This window comes from Salvelinus sp. IW2-2015, linkage group LG37 (assembly GCF_002910315.2).
Source record: "Salvelinus sp. IW2-2015 linkage group LG37, ASM291031v2, whole genome shotgun sequence".
Classification (NCBI taxonomy): domain Eukaryota; kingdom Metazoa; phylum Chordata; class Actinopteri; order Salmoniformes; family Salmonidae; genus Salvelinus; species Salvelinus sp. IW2-2015.
In genome coordinates this window covers 1,715,325-1,733,444 of record NC_036876.1, presented here as the reverse complement: position 1 = coordinate 1,733,444, position 18,120 = coordinate 1,715,325, and the positions used below count along the sequence as shown (strand labels likewise).

The 18,120-nt window shown below is 45.8% G+C and overlaps 1 protein-coding gene across 2 annotated transcripts; it reads left to right on the top strand.

Moving 5' to 3' along the window:
- The first annotated feature begins 576 nt into the window (after positions 1-576).
- LOC111960023 (E3 ubiquitin-protein ligase TRIM39) lies at positions 577-10,573 on the top strand. Of its 2 annotated transcripts, XM_023981890.3 has the most exons (10): positions 577-717; positions 1,497-1,624; positions 1,826-2,172; positions 2,277-2,472; positions 3,300-3,395; positions 5,303-5,536; positions 5,630-5,777; positions 7,604-7,630; positions 8,270-8,537; positions 9,393-10,573. In XM_023981890.3, the coding sequence occupies exons 1-10, from the start codon at positions 711-713 to the stop codon at positions 9,661-9,663; spliced, it is 1,722 nt and encodes a 573-aa protein (XP_023837658.1). In that variant the 5' UTR covers positions 577-710; the 3' UTR covers positions 9,664-10,573. The 2 variants fall into 2 exon arrangements, with proteins under 2 accessions (XP_023837658.1, XP_023837659.1); XM_023981891.3 differs by lacking the exon at positions 1,497-1,624.
- The last annotated feature ends 7,547 nt before the right edge of the window (positions 10,574-18,120 follow it).

Sequence of the window (18,120 nt, the reverse complement as noted above, 5' to 3'; positions counted from 1 at the left end):
GACTTCACAACATTTGCAAATATTTCCATTCTGTGTTTAGCGCCAACTGATGGCAAAGGAGTGAAATGACAGACTCGTGCGTAGGCTACTTCAGTGTGCAGTGTCACACAGGTATATCTTGACTTAATCTGGTTAGTTTTTGTAATGTTTTCATATAAAGGAACAAATTACAATCCATTATAGCCTAGGCCTAATTGTGACAATTCTGACAACTTTGCTTAGGCTTCTGGAGTGATTGTGATGTTGTGGTATTGGGGTTGAGTAGGGCGTGCGTAAAGGTGGAGACTAGAGAAGCACTAATTTCCTACCATGTCCTGTATTCGTAAAGCCGTTGACTAGGATTGCTGATCTAAGATCAGTTTTGCATTTCGACCATAATATGATTATATGGACTTTGATAAGGGACCTGATCCTAGATCCGCACTCCTGCTTCGCGAATACAGGCTCAGGTGAAGTTTGGACACACCCACAGAGTGCATATTACTCAGAGCAAAAGAAGAGGGGGAAAGAGATACTGCAAGGCGTGTGATGTTGAGAGAGAGAGCGGGTGGGGCACTGTAGTGAGTTCGTTTTCACAGGGCCAAAACCTGTTGTGGATTTCCATAGAGAGACTGCCAGTACAATACAGTGGAGTAGGGAGAAAGCTCCGGAGTCCTGTACAGAGACATACGGGACTGTGGACACGCGAGAAACAGGATACCTTAATCAGCATGCAGAGTAAGTTAACCTTTTATATTTATAAACATTTTTATCCCTTTTATTGTTGTAATATATCTCATATGTCATCCTCAAGTTGGTTACCAAGAATGATTGTAAACTTGTTTGGACAGGTTTTTTTCACAGTATGTGAGGAGTGCAGTTAAAGAAATGTTGATGTAGTATAGAACAATTTACAAAAGTATGAATCAATGGTATGGGCTGAGAAATTATTTTTAAAGTCAACATGAAAGAATAGTGTCAAAGTGTTTTTTTTTAGCATGAATTTGATAATAGTTCTGTGAAATTGACATCGGTTATTCTGCCATATGCTCTCCCTGTTACTTCAAACTTCCTGTATTTGTGAAGCTGTTTTGTTAACAGTATCGTTATTTGAAGTTGAAAAGGTATTTATCGAAGCATGTCATTTCAATTCAAGTAGGTAGCGCCCCAAAGGGCACCATATCCTCTATCAGTGCACTACATTTGACCAGAGTGCACTGTACAGGGAATACTGTGCGCATCCGTACAGATTATTTTAAAACTTAGAGCAGGTACAAGGTAGACGTACACCCTGCATTTCTACATTCCAGGGATGGTTTCCAGCTGAAGCATTTGGAACAAGAATCTTTCATGACCCGTTTGCTGATGGGAGTGAGCATTGTGTTGATGTTTAAAAAGTTAGGGCTGTAGTGCTCATTTTAAACATACTGGCTTTTTCGTCTCTCCCTCTTACGCACTCACTCGCCCGCACACACACGCTCTCACTCACCTCCCTCTCCTTGCCTCCCCCCTGTCAGGTGTGAGATCCCCAGGGAGGGGGGGCACCTTGTCAGAGGAGTCATTCCAATGTTCTATCTGTCTGGAGGTCTTCGTAGAGCCTGTCTCGACCCCCTGCGGACACAGCTTCTGCAAGGCCTGTCTTCAGGTATCACATTAACTTTAAAGCCTTTTTTACATCAGCAGTTGTCACAATGCTTTACAGTTACCTGGCCTAGACCCTAAAAAGCAAAGAAACGTGGCCAGGAAAAACATTCTAGAAGGTATTAAGGAACCTAGGAAGAATACTAGACTATGTGCTTCCAACCTCTCTTGTGTGTGTTTCCATGGACTCCTTCTCGTTCTGTAGGGCTACTGGGATCACAGCAAGAAGTTCCAGTGCCCCATGTGTAAGAAGAGCTACACCCGGAGGCCGGAGCTCAGCATCAACCGGGTCCTCGCCGAGATCTCTTCCCAGTTCCAGGGGCTCGATGTGGGGGTGACTTCACCGAACACTAAGGCGGGTGCGGTGGCTGGGTGTCTGGCGGCGGGACATGGGTTTCACGGAGAGTCACCGGCAGCTGCTACGGAGGGTGGAGAGTTCGCCCGGGCGGGCGAGGTGCCATGTGATGCGTGCATTGGGAGGAAGATGAAGGCATTGAAGTCTTGTCTCAACTGTCCCGGGTCATACTGTGAAGCACATCTCCGACATCACAAGTGAGAAATAAAAAAAWATATATATATTTTTCCTCCTTCTCCCTATGGTTGAAATGTAATTGACCCCCACCCTGACACATAAGCTAAACTTGACCTAAACACAGGAAGGTGAAGTCTCTGACGTCCCACCGCCTGGTTGAGCCCATGCACCACCTGGAAGAGAAGATCTGTAAGAAGCACGAGCGCCTGCTGGAGGTCTACTGTCGTAACGACCACGGCTGCGTCTGCATCTCCTGCGCAGAAGCCTCACACAAGACCCACGAGATCGTCTCCGTCGACCGTGAGTGGAAGAAGAAGATGGTGAGTCCAGGGTAGATAGGCTTGATAGCCAGGCTTTAGCTCAGCGGGCTAACACAGTCTTGTAGTGCACAGGATACCCTGGTTGATTATAATTACAGAAATTGTGCAGCACTACAGTGCATTAGCTCAGCAGACAGACAGACATGTGTAACACTATATAACTTGTGGATACATTATTGTTGGGTACAGCCATCCCTTGGGTAACGGAGGCGATTCGGCATTCATCACACCTAGCATCTGCATCACATCTAGCCAGTAATTGCAACAAAAGCACCCCCTCTTGTGTATTTTTGGTTTTGTACTGTACTATATATATTTTTATTTTACCGTTATTTTACCAGGTAAGTTGACTGAGAACACGTTCTCATTTGCAGCAACGACCTGGGGAATAGTTACAGGGGAGAGGAGGGGGATGAATGAGCCAATTATAAACTGGGGATTATTAGGTGACCATGATGGTTTGAGGGCCAGATTGGGAATTTAGCCAGGACACCGGGGTTAACACCCCTACTCTTACGATAAGTGCCATGGGATCTTTAATGACCTCAGAGAGTCAGGACACCCGTTTAACGTCCCATCCGAAAGACGGCACCCTACACAGGGCAGTGTCCCCAATCACTGCCCTGGGGCATTGGGATATTTTTTAGACCAGAGGAAAGAGTGCCTCCTACTGGCCCTCCAACACCACTTCCAGCAGCATCTGGTCTCCCATCCAGGGACTGACCAGGACCGACCCTGCTTAGCTTCAGAAGCAAGCCAACAGTGGTATGCAGGGTGGTATGCTGCTGGCATAATATCAGACTTGGATATTTTCTGCCCTCACACAGAGTCATCTGGGCAAGTGGAGGTCGGAGCTGAAACACCTGATCAAGGAGCGGGCCAAGAAGTTGGAGGAGATCAACCAGTCCATACGGGTCATAAAAGTGAGTCCCTTGTATGAATGGTGATTTCATCAAAATGCACCACCTTTGTCTTTTGTGGTGTTTGGTTGAGTGAGTGTAAACTGGATTGTATTCATAAGGGCAAACCATAGCAAATCAACAATAGTGCATTGTACATTATAGTTGATTGGCATACTGCCTCTTGATCAGGACCCTTTTTTTTCCATTCTATTATTTCTGTAACATAAACATCTCTTGACATATGGTGAATACATTTATGATGTATAAATCAAATAGAATACATTTGCATAGTGTCATTACCCCCATAGTGTCCCCAGCCCTTACGATAGGTCTTACAGTTGACTACCATAGAAAGCGTTTTTGCTCTCATGTTTGTAATGGCTCTGGTCCATTTCCTAGGCAGACTAACCGGCGTGGCCAGTGCAAACATTTACATGAGTGCCCACACCCTGTTTTAATCCTATACTCCTTAGCTAGAACCTCCTGGAAACTCCCTTTGTGGACCAAAGAGGTTAATAAGGTAGAATTTCTGTAGGATTTAAAGGGGAAATCCGGTATTCGAATAACAGCAAAACGACCACCCCGCCACTTGTTTAGGTAAATAGCTGAGGCATGGGACTAGAGAAAATGTAGCCACTCAAATACATAGACAGGCACTAGCCAAGGTCGTGGGGTCAATTCCTGCAGGGATTACATACTGTAGACACAGCCAATTGAGACTAGGCTAAATGGTAGTAAACAGTAGTAAACAACCCTGTTTTCTCTTTAGCTGTACTTCCCACTCACTAAAGCTTCCTAAGTTCACTGCTACACTGGTCGACCAGTCTCCTGGTCAGATATGGACTGTAAATAGAGCACAGTGCAACTGCAGTTCACTTGAGCCATGTTTAAAAATGCGATGAGGTTACAGAGGGATGGGATATATTGGTGGGTTAACTTTCTGACTGGAGGGAGGGAGGGATGGGGGAGATGGGGGGATGATAACCAATTCTGTTAATAGGTTCTGATTTTCAATGTTTTTGTATTATACACCTTTCCTGTGTAATCATGAACATGTGAAATGGAAAGGAAGTAGAAGAAAACACACACTGTTTCCTCCAACTCAAACAGGTAGATATTTGAATGTGGGCTGAGGGAGATAAGGCAGCCAGACCTGTTTGGCGAGTTGTGCTGTTGGCAAACCGGGGTGGGTGGGTGTGCGTGTCCACAGCTTTAGTCACTTTGCATCATTCAAACACCTACCTCAGCCGTGTGTGTTTTCACAACACAACCTCTCTCCTGCATCATCTTGTCTTTATAGCAGTGCTCAGAGGGAGATGGAGGAGAGTGAAGGATTTATCTCCATCTCCAGAATGTCTGTACACAGTACAGTGCTTTCATAAAGTATTCAGACCCCTTGACTTTTTCCACATTTTGTTACGTTACAACCTTATTCTTATTCTAATAGTTTTCCTCGTCGATCTACACACACTACCCCATAATAACAATGTAAAAACAGGTTTTTAGAAATGTTTGCAAATTTATAATAAAAAAATAAAAATATTCAGATCCTTTGCTATGGGATTCAAATGAGCTCAGATGCATCCTGTTTCCATTGATTATCCTTGATGTTTCTACAACTTGATTGGAGTCTAGCTGTGGTAATGCATTTATCTGTATCTCTAGAATGTCTGTACATGTCACGCTGTCCTCTCCCATCTCTGACTCTCACTGTATATATACTTTTCTATTGTGTTATTGACTGTACGTTTGTTTATTCCATGTGTTTGTGTGGCACTGCTTTGCTTTATCTTGGCCAGGTCGCAGTTGTAAATGAGAACTTGTTATCATCTGGCCTGCCTGGTTAAATAAAGGTGAAATAAAACATTAAAAAAATAGAACAATGTCTCAATGTCTGTGTATGTCTGTCTTATCACCTGTCTTTATAGAGCACTGCCCAGAGGGAGTTGGAGGACAGCTGGCAGGTGTATGCAGAGCTGCAGCGTCTAGTGGAGCAGAGCCAGGCTGAGCTGGTGGAGCTGATCGCTACGAGACAGCGTGAGGCGGAGAGGCATGCCCAGGAGCTGGCCCGAGGTCTGGAGGACGAACTGAGCCAGCTCCGGAAGAGGAGCGGAGAGCTGGACGCCCTGGCACAGAACCAGGATAAAGTCATCTTCCTCCAGGTAGGCTAAGACATGACGAGGGGATACACAGACCCACACACATATACACATACACACACCCACAGTTAAACCCCTCCTCGTCCTCCCCTGCAGAGCCTGCCCACCCTGGCGCCCCTCCCAGAGACCAGTAATTGGTCAGGCGTGAGTGTGAACACAGACCTCTATCTAGGAACCATCCAATCATCCGTCAGCACCCTTGTCGACAGGTTCCAGGAAGAATTGAAGAGTCTGTATGGAAAAGGTGGGTAAAATCAACCATTATTATATAGAGCAAATTATACCTTGTTTTTCAGGGTAAAATAGTGCTGCACTACTACAGCAGGGGTAGGCTACAGGTACTGCAGGATTTTGTTGCCACTGGGCACCACTCCTGAACAACTGAGCTAATTGATCAGTCCAGTGATTGCCTAAATTCAACACACCTGGTGTTCCACGTCGGTTAAATCAAAAACATGGAGTTCTACGGCACTCCAAGACCAGGGTTGCCTACCCCTGATCTACAGTATAAGGCTTTAGTCAAATGTGTAAAACTGTGAAAATCGAGAGACAACCATTTTCACTTGCTTACTGTGACCTCACTTCCTGTTTCCAAATCCCATTTCTCTCCAGATAGAATATACCTGTAGGCACCAATCTTGGATCAGTTTAGTTTCACTCAATCCTTATCTCAACTGCAGGGAAGAAAAAAACCACCAAACGGACCTTACGTCAGTGTTTATCACGGCTCATAATAATGGCCATAATGGAGCAAATGGAATGGCATCAATGGAATGGCATTGGTTTGATGTATTTGATACTATTCCACTCCAGCCATTACCATGAGCCCGTCCTCCCCAATGGAGCCACTAACTGTGGTGTCTATGTAGATATCTAGATGTAGGTCATTGGACTAGCACCTCTATATATAAAGAGTGAGTCATCCGATGGAAGTACAGTAGATGCCAAAGGTCAGCCATCTGTTAGTAATGAGATGGCAACAACAGGCGACTGACTGACAGCGCCACATGAAGGTGGGATTAGCACTGCTTGTTTACCTCCACGTTTACCTTTACCTCCACCTCCGCGCCGCCTGTTGCTCGCCCGCCCGCGCCGACTGTCGCTTTTTTTTGTACCATCTTTGAAATGCAAGAGAAAGGCCATAATGTATTTTTCCAGCCCAGCTGCAATTTAGGTTTTGGCCACTAGATAACAGCAGTGTATGTGCAAAGTTTCAGACTGATCCAATTAACCATTGCATTTCTGTTCAAAATGTTGTATCAAGACTGGCCAAATGTGCCTAATTAGTTTATTAATAACGTTTTATGTTCAAAACTGTGAACTCTCCTCAAACAATAGCATGGTATTCTTTCACTGTAATAGCTACTGTAAATTGGGCAGTGCAGTTAGATGAACAAGAATTTAAGCTTTCTGCCAATGTCCGATATGTCTATGTCCTGGGAAATGTTCTTGCTACTTACAACCTCATGCTTATCGCATTAGCCTCCGTTTGCTTGGTGGTGACCCATCAGTCCTGAAGAAGTTTTAAAGTACAAAATGGAAAATAAATAAACATAAATATGGGTTGTATTTACTATGGTTTTTGTTCTTCACTCGTTGCCCTTTTCTTGTAGCAACAGGTCACAAATCTTGCTGCTGTGATGGCACACTGTGGCATTTCACCTAATAGATATTGGAGATATCAACATATGATTTGTTTTCAAATTCTTTGTGGGTCTGTGTAATCTGAGGGAAATATGTGTCTTTTATATGGTCACACGTTTGGCAGGAAGTTAGAAATTGCAGCTCAGTTTCCAACCTCATTTTGTTGGCAGTGGGCACATCCTGTAGACTGTCTTCTCTTTAGAGCCAGATCTGCCTACGGCTGCTGCAGCTCTCAATAGCAAGGATATTCTCACTGAGTCTGTACATAGTTAAAGCTTCCCTTAATTTTGTGTCAGTCACAGTGGTCAGGTATTATGCCACTATGTACTCTCTGTTTAGGGTCAAATAGCATTCTAGTTTGCTCTGTCTTTTGGTTAATTCTTTCCAATTTCAAGTAACTATTTTTGTTCTCGCTCTGTCTTGCAGAGCTCAGGCAGCTGCAGAACTATGCAAGTGAGTACAGTTACCTGTGTTTTTTTTTGTTGTTGATTGGTGCGAATTTGACTTTCAACTGTGATTTGGCTAAACATACTCCTCTTTGAAACAACTTTGTTTTAACGTTAATGACAGAATCCTGTGGACTACTTAAATGTTGGTCGATATTAGAGGAAAATTGTAAGGCTTTGATGAACCTCAGTAATTCAGCTCTGTCTATACTTCACAATACAGTGTCAGTACTGGGTCATTATAACAGTTAGGATTTGATACAAACCTGCAGTGGAGGTTGGAGGCACCTTAATTGGGGAGGGCGGCATGGTAATGGCTGAGCAGAGTAAGTGGAAAGGTATCAACAACATCAAACACATGGTTTCAATGTGATGCCATTCCATTTGCGCCGTTCCAGACATTTATTATGAGCCGTCCTCCCCTCAGCAGCCTCCACCGGTTGTTTACTCCAGGGATATGTCCACTCCTCCATTTTGTTTGGTCAACTACAGTACATACATTGTTTTAAATGGAACTTGGACTGGTCACAATATAACCCACCCTCTTCCAAATATAACTTACTCTCTTCTCATAAGAATCAATGCTGTTCTAAATAGAATCAGCACTGTTCTCAACACGGCTCTCTCTCTCTCTCTGCTCCTCCAGCTGAAGTGTACCTGGACCCGGGTACTGCCCAGAGGAACCTGGTCCTGTCAGAGGATGGTCGCCAGGTGATATACGAGGAACGGAAGCACAACCAGTCGGAAGGCACTTGTCGCTTCAGCCCCGCCCTCTTCGTGCTCGCTCGCGAGGGCCTCTCCTTTGGACGCCATTACTGGGAGGTTGAGGTGGGCCGCAAGACTGCCTGGACTGTGGGTGTGATGCGGGCATCGGCACGCCGGAAAGGAGAGATAAAGCTGAGCCCTGACGGAGGGTAATGCTGACTTTCTATTTAATTGTTTTACTTTTTCAATTAAAATGTCATTAATTTTGAAGGATAAAAGTTCAAATGTAATACAAAAAGCAACACATCCTTCCACAAATTTGAACACAAAACATCACAAATTGCCCTAGTGGTGCAGTGGTCTAAGGCACTGCATCGCAGTGCTAGAGGCGCCATTACAGACCCGGGTTCAACCCCAGGTTTTATCACAACTGGCCGTGATCGAGAGTCCCATAGGGCAGCTTACAATTGGCCCAGCGTCGTCCGGGTTAGGGGAGGGTTTGGCCGGGGGGACTTTACCTGGCTCATTGTGCACTAGCGACTCCTTGTGGTGGGCCCGGGCGCCTGCAGGCTGACCACTGTTGTCAATTGAACGGTTTTACTCCGACACATTCGTAAGGCTGGCTTCCGGGTTAAGCGGGAGGGTGTTAATAAGTGCGGTTTGGCTGGTCATGTTTCGTAGGACGCATGACTCGACCTTTATTTGCCTCCCAAGCCCGTTGGGGAGTTGCAGCGATGAGACAAGATAAAAGTTGGGGAGAGAAAGGGGGTAAACAAATGTATACAAAATGTATAATAAAAATAACATATTCAAAAAGAGTCGAGATAGATTTCATGACCTTATTGTTACAGAGCATATTATTCAGTGTAGCAAAGTAATTATTTAATCCTACCTTTTTAAAATATTGTTTGTTTTATTTTAATTGTATTGCTAACACGTGCCGATAAGGGTACATGAATAGACATGAACAAATGCTGCAGTTAACATTAGCTAATATATTTACAGATAATTTATGGATGTGATATTTAGCAAGAATAATAATCTAATGTCAATTCATCACATAGGTACTGGTGCCTGTGGCTGAAGAGTGGGGAGGTCAAGGCTCTGGCATCCACTCGACAATCCCTCCAGCTGACCTCTCACCCCCAGAAGATTGGCATCTTCCTTGACTACGAAGGTGGCCAGTTGTTGTTCTACGACGTCAAGGCGCGCACACACCTCTTCACGTTCGTGGATACTTTCAGTGAGAGTTTGTATCCGATATTTAGTCCCTGTCTCAACCAGGATGGAAAGAACACGGCCCCGCTCATCATCAGTGCTGTGAAACATAGCTGAGACAAAACATGGCATGCGATGTGTCCCAAATGGCACCCTATTCCCTATAAAGTGCACTAAGTTTGACTGCACTCCTATGGGCCCTGGTCAAAAGTAGTGCACTATGCAGGGAATAGAGTGCCATTTGGGATGCAACCTTGACAACAACCCATTCTGTTCAGAGGTTGACCAATCACATTTTAGCCACTTGATTAGGGGCCTGAGTTCTTCCTCACTGTGTGATTTTACCAGGAAAAACTGTGGTACCCAAGTGATAGCCAATATACTGTATAACAAAGGCCCAGAGTTTTCCTCGGGTTAGGTAACATGGTCAGGAAAAGCTAATGTTTGATTGACCTTACTGTCCAGATTCTTACTTGCTTTAATACACAGAAGTCTAGTGCTTTACATTTTAACTATTTTGATAGCTGGATTAATCAAAATAGACATTTAGTTGGGTATTGCCATACTTTAATTTGAGTATTGCTTTACTAAACATGTTAAGTATTTGTTAATAAAGGGATTGATCTTTGGATAAAAATATCTTCTAAAAATCCTTACTGTGAAACAGTTGACCTTTTTATGTCTTTCATTATATATTTTATAAGTCTAGAGGTAAATTGAAAGCTATAAACAACTACAGCACAGCAAATTCATGGAGTGTGTGTGCGTGTGTATACACACACACACGAATGGAGACCGGACTCCGACATTGCTTATCCTAAAACTTCTATTCCATTGTTTTACTTTTTGATTTTTGTGAATTGTGTATTCTTAGATATTACTGCACAGTTGGAGCTAGGAATTTCGCTACATCCACAATAACATATATTAACTATGTAACTACAGTACAGCAAATTCACAGAGAAAAATGTTTTTACTTTTGTACTTCAATCTGCAGCTTTTAAATAAAGATGTTCTATCAAGTAAATGGCCTCTGAAATGATATTCAACCAAAGTCCTAGGAAAGAAAACCACTACAGCAAACTTGGTTATATAAATGTGTCTGGACTATCATTAAATGTGAAGACTATATTATCAAATAAATTCTCTAGGTTTAATTATTATGTGATTAAACTAATAATGTAAACATTAACTAGGAAGTCAGGCCCACGGACATTTATTTAGTTCTAATTTCCCAAATATAACTTCAGATATTAAAATATCTGATCAATTAGTCTTAGATTTAATGAATTATTACTTTTACGTCATCAGTTCTCATTACTGAACGTCGCGAACCCTTGAATATCTGCATGAACCTTAGTTTCCATAATGAATCAGCAATATACAAATTGGCTTAATGTATTTACTAACTAATCACAGAAATGCGTAACAAACAGTAGATATTGGTTACCAACAATGATTGAAAAGTCCCTAGTGGGCTAAGCCGAAATGACTGCTTGGTAGACAAAGGAAAGGGGTGGGGACTGAGAATGGATAATTATAATCATTGAAATTATAATCCTTTGCACATGAACGGCCGCTCATTCAAGAATAATTGCAATGTATATATTTTTGCCCGTATGATGTCGTCTTCTCTGTTGGAATACTCGATCGTCCTGTAGAGTTCATCAGAGTCTCTAGTTAACTTTCCCAGAAGTCACAATGTCTTTTGTGGTTGTAGGTGGTTAGAATGGATACTTCAGAGTAACATTCGGAAATGTTCTCATAGGATAGATGCTTCGGCGGTTGTCGGTATTCTCGTTCTAGGTTTACGTAATTTCTAGCTGCAGACTAGTAATTCTTGTGTCACCTAGAATTTGCTCCTTCTGTAGTGATCAATAGTCTCAGAGTTTAACCATTTTCAGCCGTGTAGCCAAAACTACAGCTGCATGGTGTCCGTGGAGTATAGAATTGTGGCCATTCCAATGTGGGGACTCTGTCCCGGCGTTCTCTGAGTTAATGTATATTTTGTAGGAAGTGGGTTTTATACTCTGTGGAAAAAGGGGCGGTTCGATGACACCTAATGTGATGTCTGGCCTCACGGGGGTGTGGCCACTGACTAATTAATCTTTATATGAAAATCCATACTCATTTAGAAGGTTAACATTACATATTTTCACAAATAGCTTCATGTTTAATCACACATTTCACAATATTTTGATTTCCCAGACAGCTGGGAAATGTACACTTTAAGAGACACGGTTATGTGTGTTTCCTGTCCTTCATGAAACACATTTGACATTACTTTCCCTTAAGTGTCCACGGACCATTCCCACATTCTCAAAAATATATTGTTTAGTTCTCCCATTTTGGGGATTAGGAGTTTTGAACAAAGATAAGCTCTTTTTTATGGTAGACTCTCTCCCTCAATAGTGCATGGCAGTTTCTTCCAGGTACTGTGGTTCCTCCTTGCGAGATTACACCGCGGGACTTAGAGGTACCCAGCATCACGGCGTCATTGCTCCAGACCACCACAATGGGGAGTTAGAGCACTCATTATGCATTTGGGTCCCAAGGTTTTTAAATGACCAATCATATCAAGTGGTTCCATTGATGAGTTTGACGTGAGCCACCTGTCCCTGGTGACTTTCTTCAGCAAAGATGGCTGACAAAACATTATGGGTGGAAGCAAATGTAAGTAATTATAACGTCATAACGAGTCAAGAAAAAAAAATACAATTGAGAGGCGCGCATACAAAATGGAGGTATTTGGACATAAATGATGGACTATATCGAACAAAACAAACATTTATTGTGGAACTGGGATTCCTGGGAGTGCATTCTGATGAAGATCATCAAAGGTAAGTGAATATTTGATGAGAACATTATACATCTTAGTACCTTATCTATTCATGATTTGTATCAATGTGGACGAGAGACATGGGAGCAGGAACGGAGTATTTTTGCCGAGCAATGCAACGAAGCTGGCAATGATACCTGCACCATCTACACTCTGCAAAGACTCTTCGCCATTGTACACGATGGCCCATTGCTCAGAGACTTCCTTTGACCATTATAAATCCCGCATGGGGCATCCTTGCCTTACTGGTTCTGACTTTCTGGTCTAAATCTTCATCTGACATATCAGAATAGCATTCCCTGACAGACATATTGTGTTCTTTCATCCTTCTGTAAACAAAGCTAACCGTTACACTGTCATGAAATATGACTATCGATTATGAAACAAATACGACATGGCCTGCTTATGAGTTGCTATAAAAGAAAGTTTGATTAATTCAACTGAAATGGCGAGAACAGGCATTCGTAGCTAAATGCTTTTGGTTAGCTTGAGAATAATAATTGCTCCTATGATTTATCATTCTACCATATGTATGTATGTAATATAGGAAAATGTTATGAACCGACACTGAATCGTAGGAGCTAACTTCTAGCTATGTAAAAGTTGGACGGAGAACGCCCAGTGCTTCTTACTGTCACGTTCCTGACCTGTTTTCTGTTGTTTTGTATGTGTGTGATGGTCAGGGCGTGAGTTTTGGGTGGGCAGTCTATGTTTGCTGTTTCTATGTTGGTCTTGGGTTGCCTGGTATGGCTCTTAATTAGAGGCAGGTGTTTTGCGTTTTCCTCTAATTGAGAGTCATATTAAGGTAGGTTGTTCTCACTGTTTGTTTGTGGGTGATTGTCTTCCGTGTCTGTGTACCACACGGGACTGTAGCGTTTGTTCGTTCGTTTGTTATAGTCTGTACCTGTCCTACGTGCTTCGTGTTTTATGTAAGTACTCCTGGTGTAGTCAGTCTACATTCGTTTTTGTTATTTGTAATCCTTCCCAGTGTTTGTTTTCGTGTCTCGTCGATTGATTTAATAAATCATTATGTATTCAAAACCCGCTGCATTTTGGTCGAATCACTACTCCTCCTCTTCGTATGAAGAGGAGGAGGACACCGTTACAGAATCACCCACCAAACCCAGATCAAGCAGGGGGTTAACGGACAGCCACGACAGCAGCGTGGGAAAGGAGGATTGGACATGGGAAGAGATCCTGGACGGTAAAGGACCCTGGGCAGAGCCAGTGGAGTGTCCCGCCCCAAAGCGAGCTGGAGGCAGCGAAAGCGGAGAGGCGACGTTATGAGGAGGCAGCACGGAAGCAAGGCTGGGGCCCGTGAGTAACACCCAAAAATTTATTGGGTGGGGCTAAAGGGGAGTGTGGCGAAGCCGGGTTGGATACCTGAGCCAACTCCCCGGGCTTGCCGTGGAGTAAGAGGGCTCGTACTGGTCAGACACCGTGTTATGCGGTAAAGCGCACGGTGTCCCCAGTACGCGTGCTTAGCCCAGTGCGGGCTATTCCACCTTGCCGCACTGGGAGGACTAGGTTGGGCATCGAGCCGAGTGCCATGAAGCCGGCCAACGTATCTGGTCTCCAGTACGTCTCCTCGGCGCCGGCGTACATGGCACCAGCCTTACAGGTGGTGTCCCCGTTCGCCTGCATAGCCCAGTGCGGGCTATTCCACCTCGCCGCACTGGCAGGGCTACGGGGACCATTCAACCTGGTAAGGTTGGGAGGCTCGGTGCTCAAGAGCACGTGTCTCCTTCACAGGTCCGGTATATCCGGCGCCACCTTCCCGCCCCAGCCTAGTACCACCAGTGCCGACACCACGCACCAGGCTTCCAGTGCATCTCCAGAGCCCTGTTCATCCTCCACCGCACTCTCCCTATGGTGCGTGTCTCCAGCCCAGTGCCTCCAGTTCCGGTACCGCGCACCAGGCTGTCTCTCCGTCTCTCCCTACAGAACTGCCCGTCTGCCCAGCGGCGCCTGAACTGCCCGTGCCCGCGGCGCCTGAACTGCCCGTTCCCAGCGGCGCCTGAACTGCCCAGGGCGCCTGAACTGCCCGTCTGCCCAGCGGCGCCTGCAAAGCTGCCCGTCTGCCAAGAGCCTACAGAGCCTTCCGCCAGACCGGATCAGCCAGAGCCTTCCGCCAGACCGGATCAGCCAGAGCCTTCCGCCAGACGGATCAGCCAGAGCCTTCCGCCAGACACGGATCAGCCAGAAGCTTCCGCCACCGGATCAGCCAGAGCCTTCCGCCAGACCGGATCAGCCAGAGCCTTCCGCCAGACCGGATCAGCCAGACCTTCCGCGACCGATCAGCAGCCTCCGAGACCGGATCAGCCAGAGCCTTCGCAGACGTCCGACTCCGCAGACCGGATCAGCCAGAGCCTTCCGCCAGACCGGATTCAGCCAGAAGCCTTCCGCCAGACCGGATCAGCCAGAGCCTTCCGCCAGAATCCGGATCAGCCAGAGCCTTCCGCCAGACCGGATCAGCCAGAGCCTTCCGCCAGACCGGATCAGCCAGAGCTTCCGCCAGACCGGATCAGCCAGAGCCTTCCGCGCAGACCGGATCAGCCAGAGCCTTCCGCCAGACGGATCAGCCAGAGCCTTCCGCCAGACCGGATCAGCCAGAGCCTTCCGCAGACCGGATCAGCCAGAGCTTCGCCAGACGATCGCAGGCCTTCGCCAGACCGGATCAGCCAGAGCCTTCCGCAGACCGATCACAGAGCCGTCAGCAGGAGGATGCCAGAGCGTCAGCCAGGACGGATCACCGAGTCCACCAGACACAGCCAGAGCCGTCCAGCCAGGACCTGCCAGAGTCCCTCAGCCAGGACCTGCAGAGTCCTCAGCCAGGACCTCCAGAGTCCCTCAGCCAGGACCTGCCAGAGTCCTCAGCCAGACCTGCCAAGTCCCTCAGCAGGACCTGCCAGAGTCCTCAGCCAGGACCTGCCAGAGTCTCGCCAGGACTGCCGAGTCCCTAGCCAGGACCTGCCAGAGTCCCTCAGCAGGACCTGCCAGAGTCCCTCAGCCAGGACCTGCCAGAGTCCCTAGCCAGGACCTGCCAGATCCCTCAGCCAGGACCTGCCAGAGTCCTCCCCAGGACTGCCAGAGTCCCTCTGCCAGAGTCCCTCTGCCAGGTCCTCGCAATCCCTCTGGCCAGAGTCCCTCTCCAGAGTCCTCTGCCAGAGTCCCTCTGCCAGAGTCCCTCTGCCAGAGTCCCTCTGCCAGAGTCCCTCTGCCAGAGTCCTCACCAGACCTGCCAAGCAGGTCCTCTGCAGAGTCCTCAGCCAGGACCTGCCAGAGTCCCTCTGCCAGAGTCCCTCAGCCAGGACCTGCAGAGTCCCTCTGCCAGAGCCTCCTCAGCCAGGACCTGCCAGAGTCCCTCAGCCAGGACCTGCCAGAGTCCTCAGCCAGGACCTGCCAGAGTCCCTCAGCCAGGACCTGCCAGAGTCCTAGCCAGGACCTCCCAGAGTCCCTCAGCCCGGACCTGCCAGAGTCCCTCAGCCCGGTGCTGGCCCTTATCCCGGTGCTGCCCCTTCATTTAGGTGGTTTTAGTTGGAGGGTGGTCATTGGGAGGGGGATACAGAAGCGGGGAGTGGACTATGGTGGTGTGGGACAGCGTCCGGAGCCTGAGCCACCACCGTGGTCAGATGCCCACCCAGACCTCCCCTGGACTTGTGGCTGGTGCGCCCGGCGTTCGCACCTTGAGGGGGGGGGTTCTGTACGTTCCTGACCTGTTTTCTGTTGTTTTGTTGGTGTGATGGTCAGGGCGTGAGTTTTGGGTGGGCAGTCTTATGTTTGCTGTTTCTATGTTGGTTTGGGTTGCCTGGTATGGCTCTTAATTGAGGCAGGTGTTTTGCGTTTTCCTCTTTGAGAGTCATATTAAGGTAGGTTGTTCTCCCTGTTGTTTGTGGGTTGATGTCTTCCGTGTCTGGTACCACACGGGACTGTAGCGTTTGTTCGTCGTTTGTTATAGTCTGTACCTGTCCTACGTGCTTCGTGTTTTATGTAAGTACTCCTGTGTGTAGATCAGTCTACATTCGTTTTTGTTATTTTGTAATCCTTCCCAGTGTTTGTTTTCGTGTCTCGTCGATTGATTTAATATCATGTATGTATTCAAACCCACTGCATTTTGGTCGAATCACTACTCCTCCTCTTCGTATGAAGAGGAGGAGGAACACCGTTACACTTACCTGAGATGTCATCATCACACAGTCCTTCTTCGTAGGTGTCCGCTATGACTTCATTAATGTCTGAAAAAAGTTGCTTTCAGAAAAATTATTTTTGATTGAAAATAAAAACGTTTTGCTCTCGACAAAAAGACACAAATGTACCTCCATAGCATATTACAATTTGCCTGTGAATAACCAGACCTTCATACAAACTTGCTCTGCAGAATTCTTGACACAACCGAAGGTGCTGCCATATCCTGCCAGCACGCCCACAATGAGTCACTCAGGAGCAGAATGACGCATGGAAGGGCGAGGAATGAGATGGGAGTAACAACAATTTGTTGCAAGTTGGGGCTAATAGCTGAACAAGAGACTATTCAACCTTTACTAAGACTAGTCTAATAGCTGAACTAGGTGTGAAAACCCCCCCTCCTATCACAGACCAGATTTGCCCTAATGACCAAGTGATAGCTTGCTACTCAATGTAATAAAGTAATGACTTTTCAAATAAGTTACCTTACACGTTATGTTGGCTGACAATTTATAAGCTGCGCTGTCCTTACGAACTACATAGCATATCATTACAGCAGTATGTACCAGTATGTTAGCTAGCTACCTAACGTTAGTAGTTATACATCAAACTTGCCAGTTTATTAACTATAGGCTATCTAACTACCCAACGTTTATTGACCTGATTATTCGCATCATTCTTAGCTTAGCTAAATGTCATAGTCGGTGTGCGTTTTCAATGGACATTCGGGTGCTTTCATAAGTTCGCTCTGGCTATCTACACCGATTTCAGAGCACTCTTGTCTGAATGTACCAGAATAATGAATTTACGATCGCTCAACACCCATTGAATATGGCCGGTGTCAGTAAACGTTGGCAAAAAAGCGTCATGTTTTTTTTTCTTGCAGCAGTTACAGTCAACAACGCTCTGGTTAACACGAAAACTGCCTAACCAGATCTGCTAGGGTGAGTAAAAAATCTCAAGACAAAGTAAAACATTAATTATTGTACTTTTGTAAATACAGGTCAGAGTGGTCGAATATGTGTCTGGAAGTAGCTAGCAAGCTAGCCAACATTACTGTAGCTTGGGTGCTTGACTGCCGTTGTAAGGCCAGAACGCTCAAATCAACCTTACTCCTCGGCCCGAACGTCCAGTGTGTGCTCCGAGAGTGAAACGGTCTGAATTTACAAACGGACAATCTGACAACACTCTGAATTTATGAGAGCAGGCACTCCAGCATCAACTTCTGGTAGAGAAGTAGAAAAGGCAAAGAGCTAGTACGCTCAACTGAAAGTTCGGTTACACTACAATTAGGGTGTGGAAATGTTATGCCCCTTAGATATTAATGTAGAGTCCTCCAATCCACTTATGCTGCAGCCTACTCCCAACCGTCACGTTGTACAGTGCCATATTTGGACACACCTACTCATTCCAGGATTTGTTTTTAGTTGTACTATTTTCTAAATTGTAGAATAATAGTGAAGACATCACAACTATGAAATAACACATATGGAATCAGTTAAGAACAAATTCTTATTTACAAGGACAGCCTACTCCTTCCTCTCTGTCTT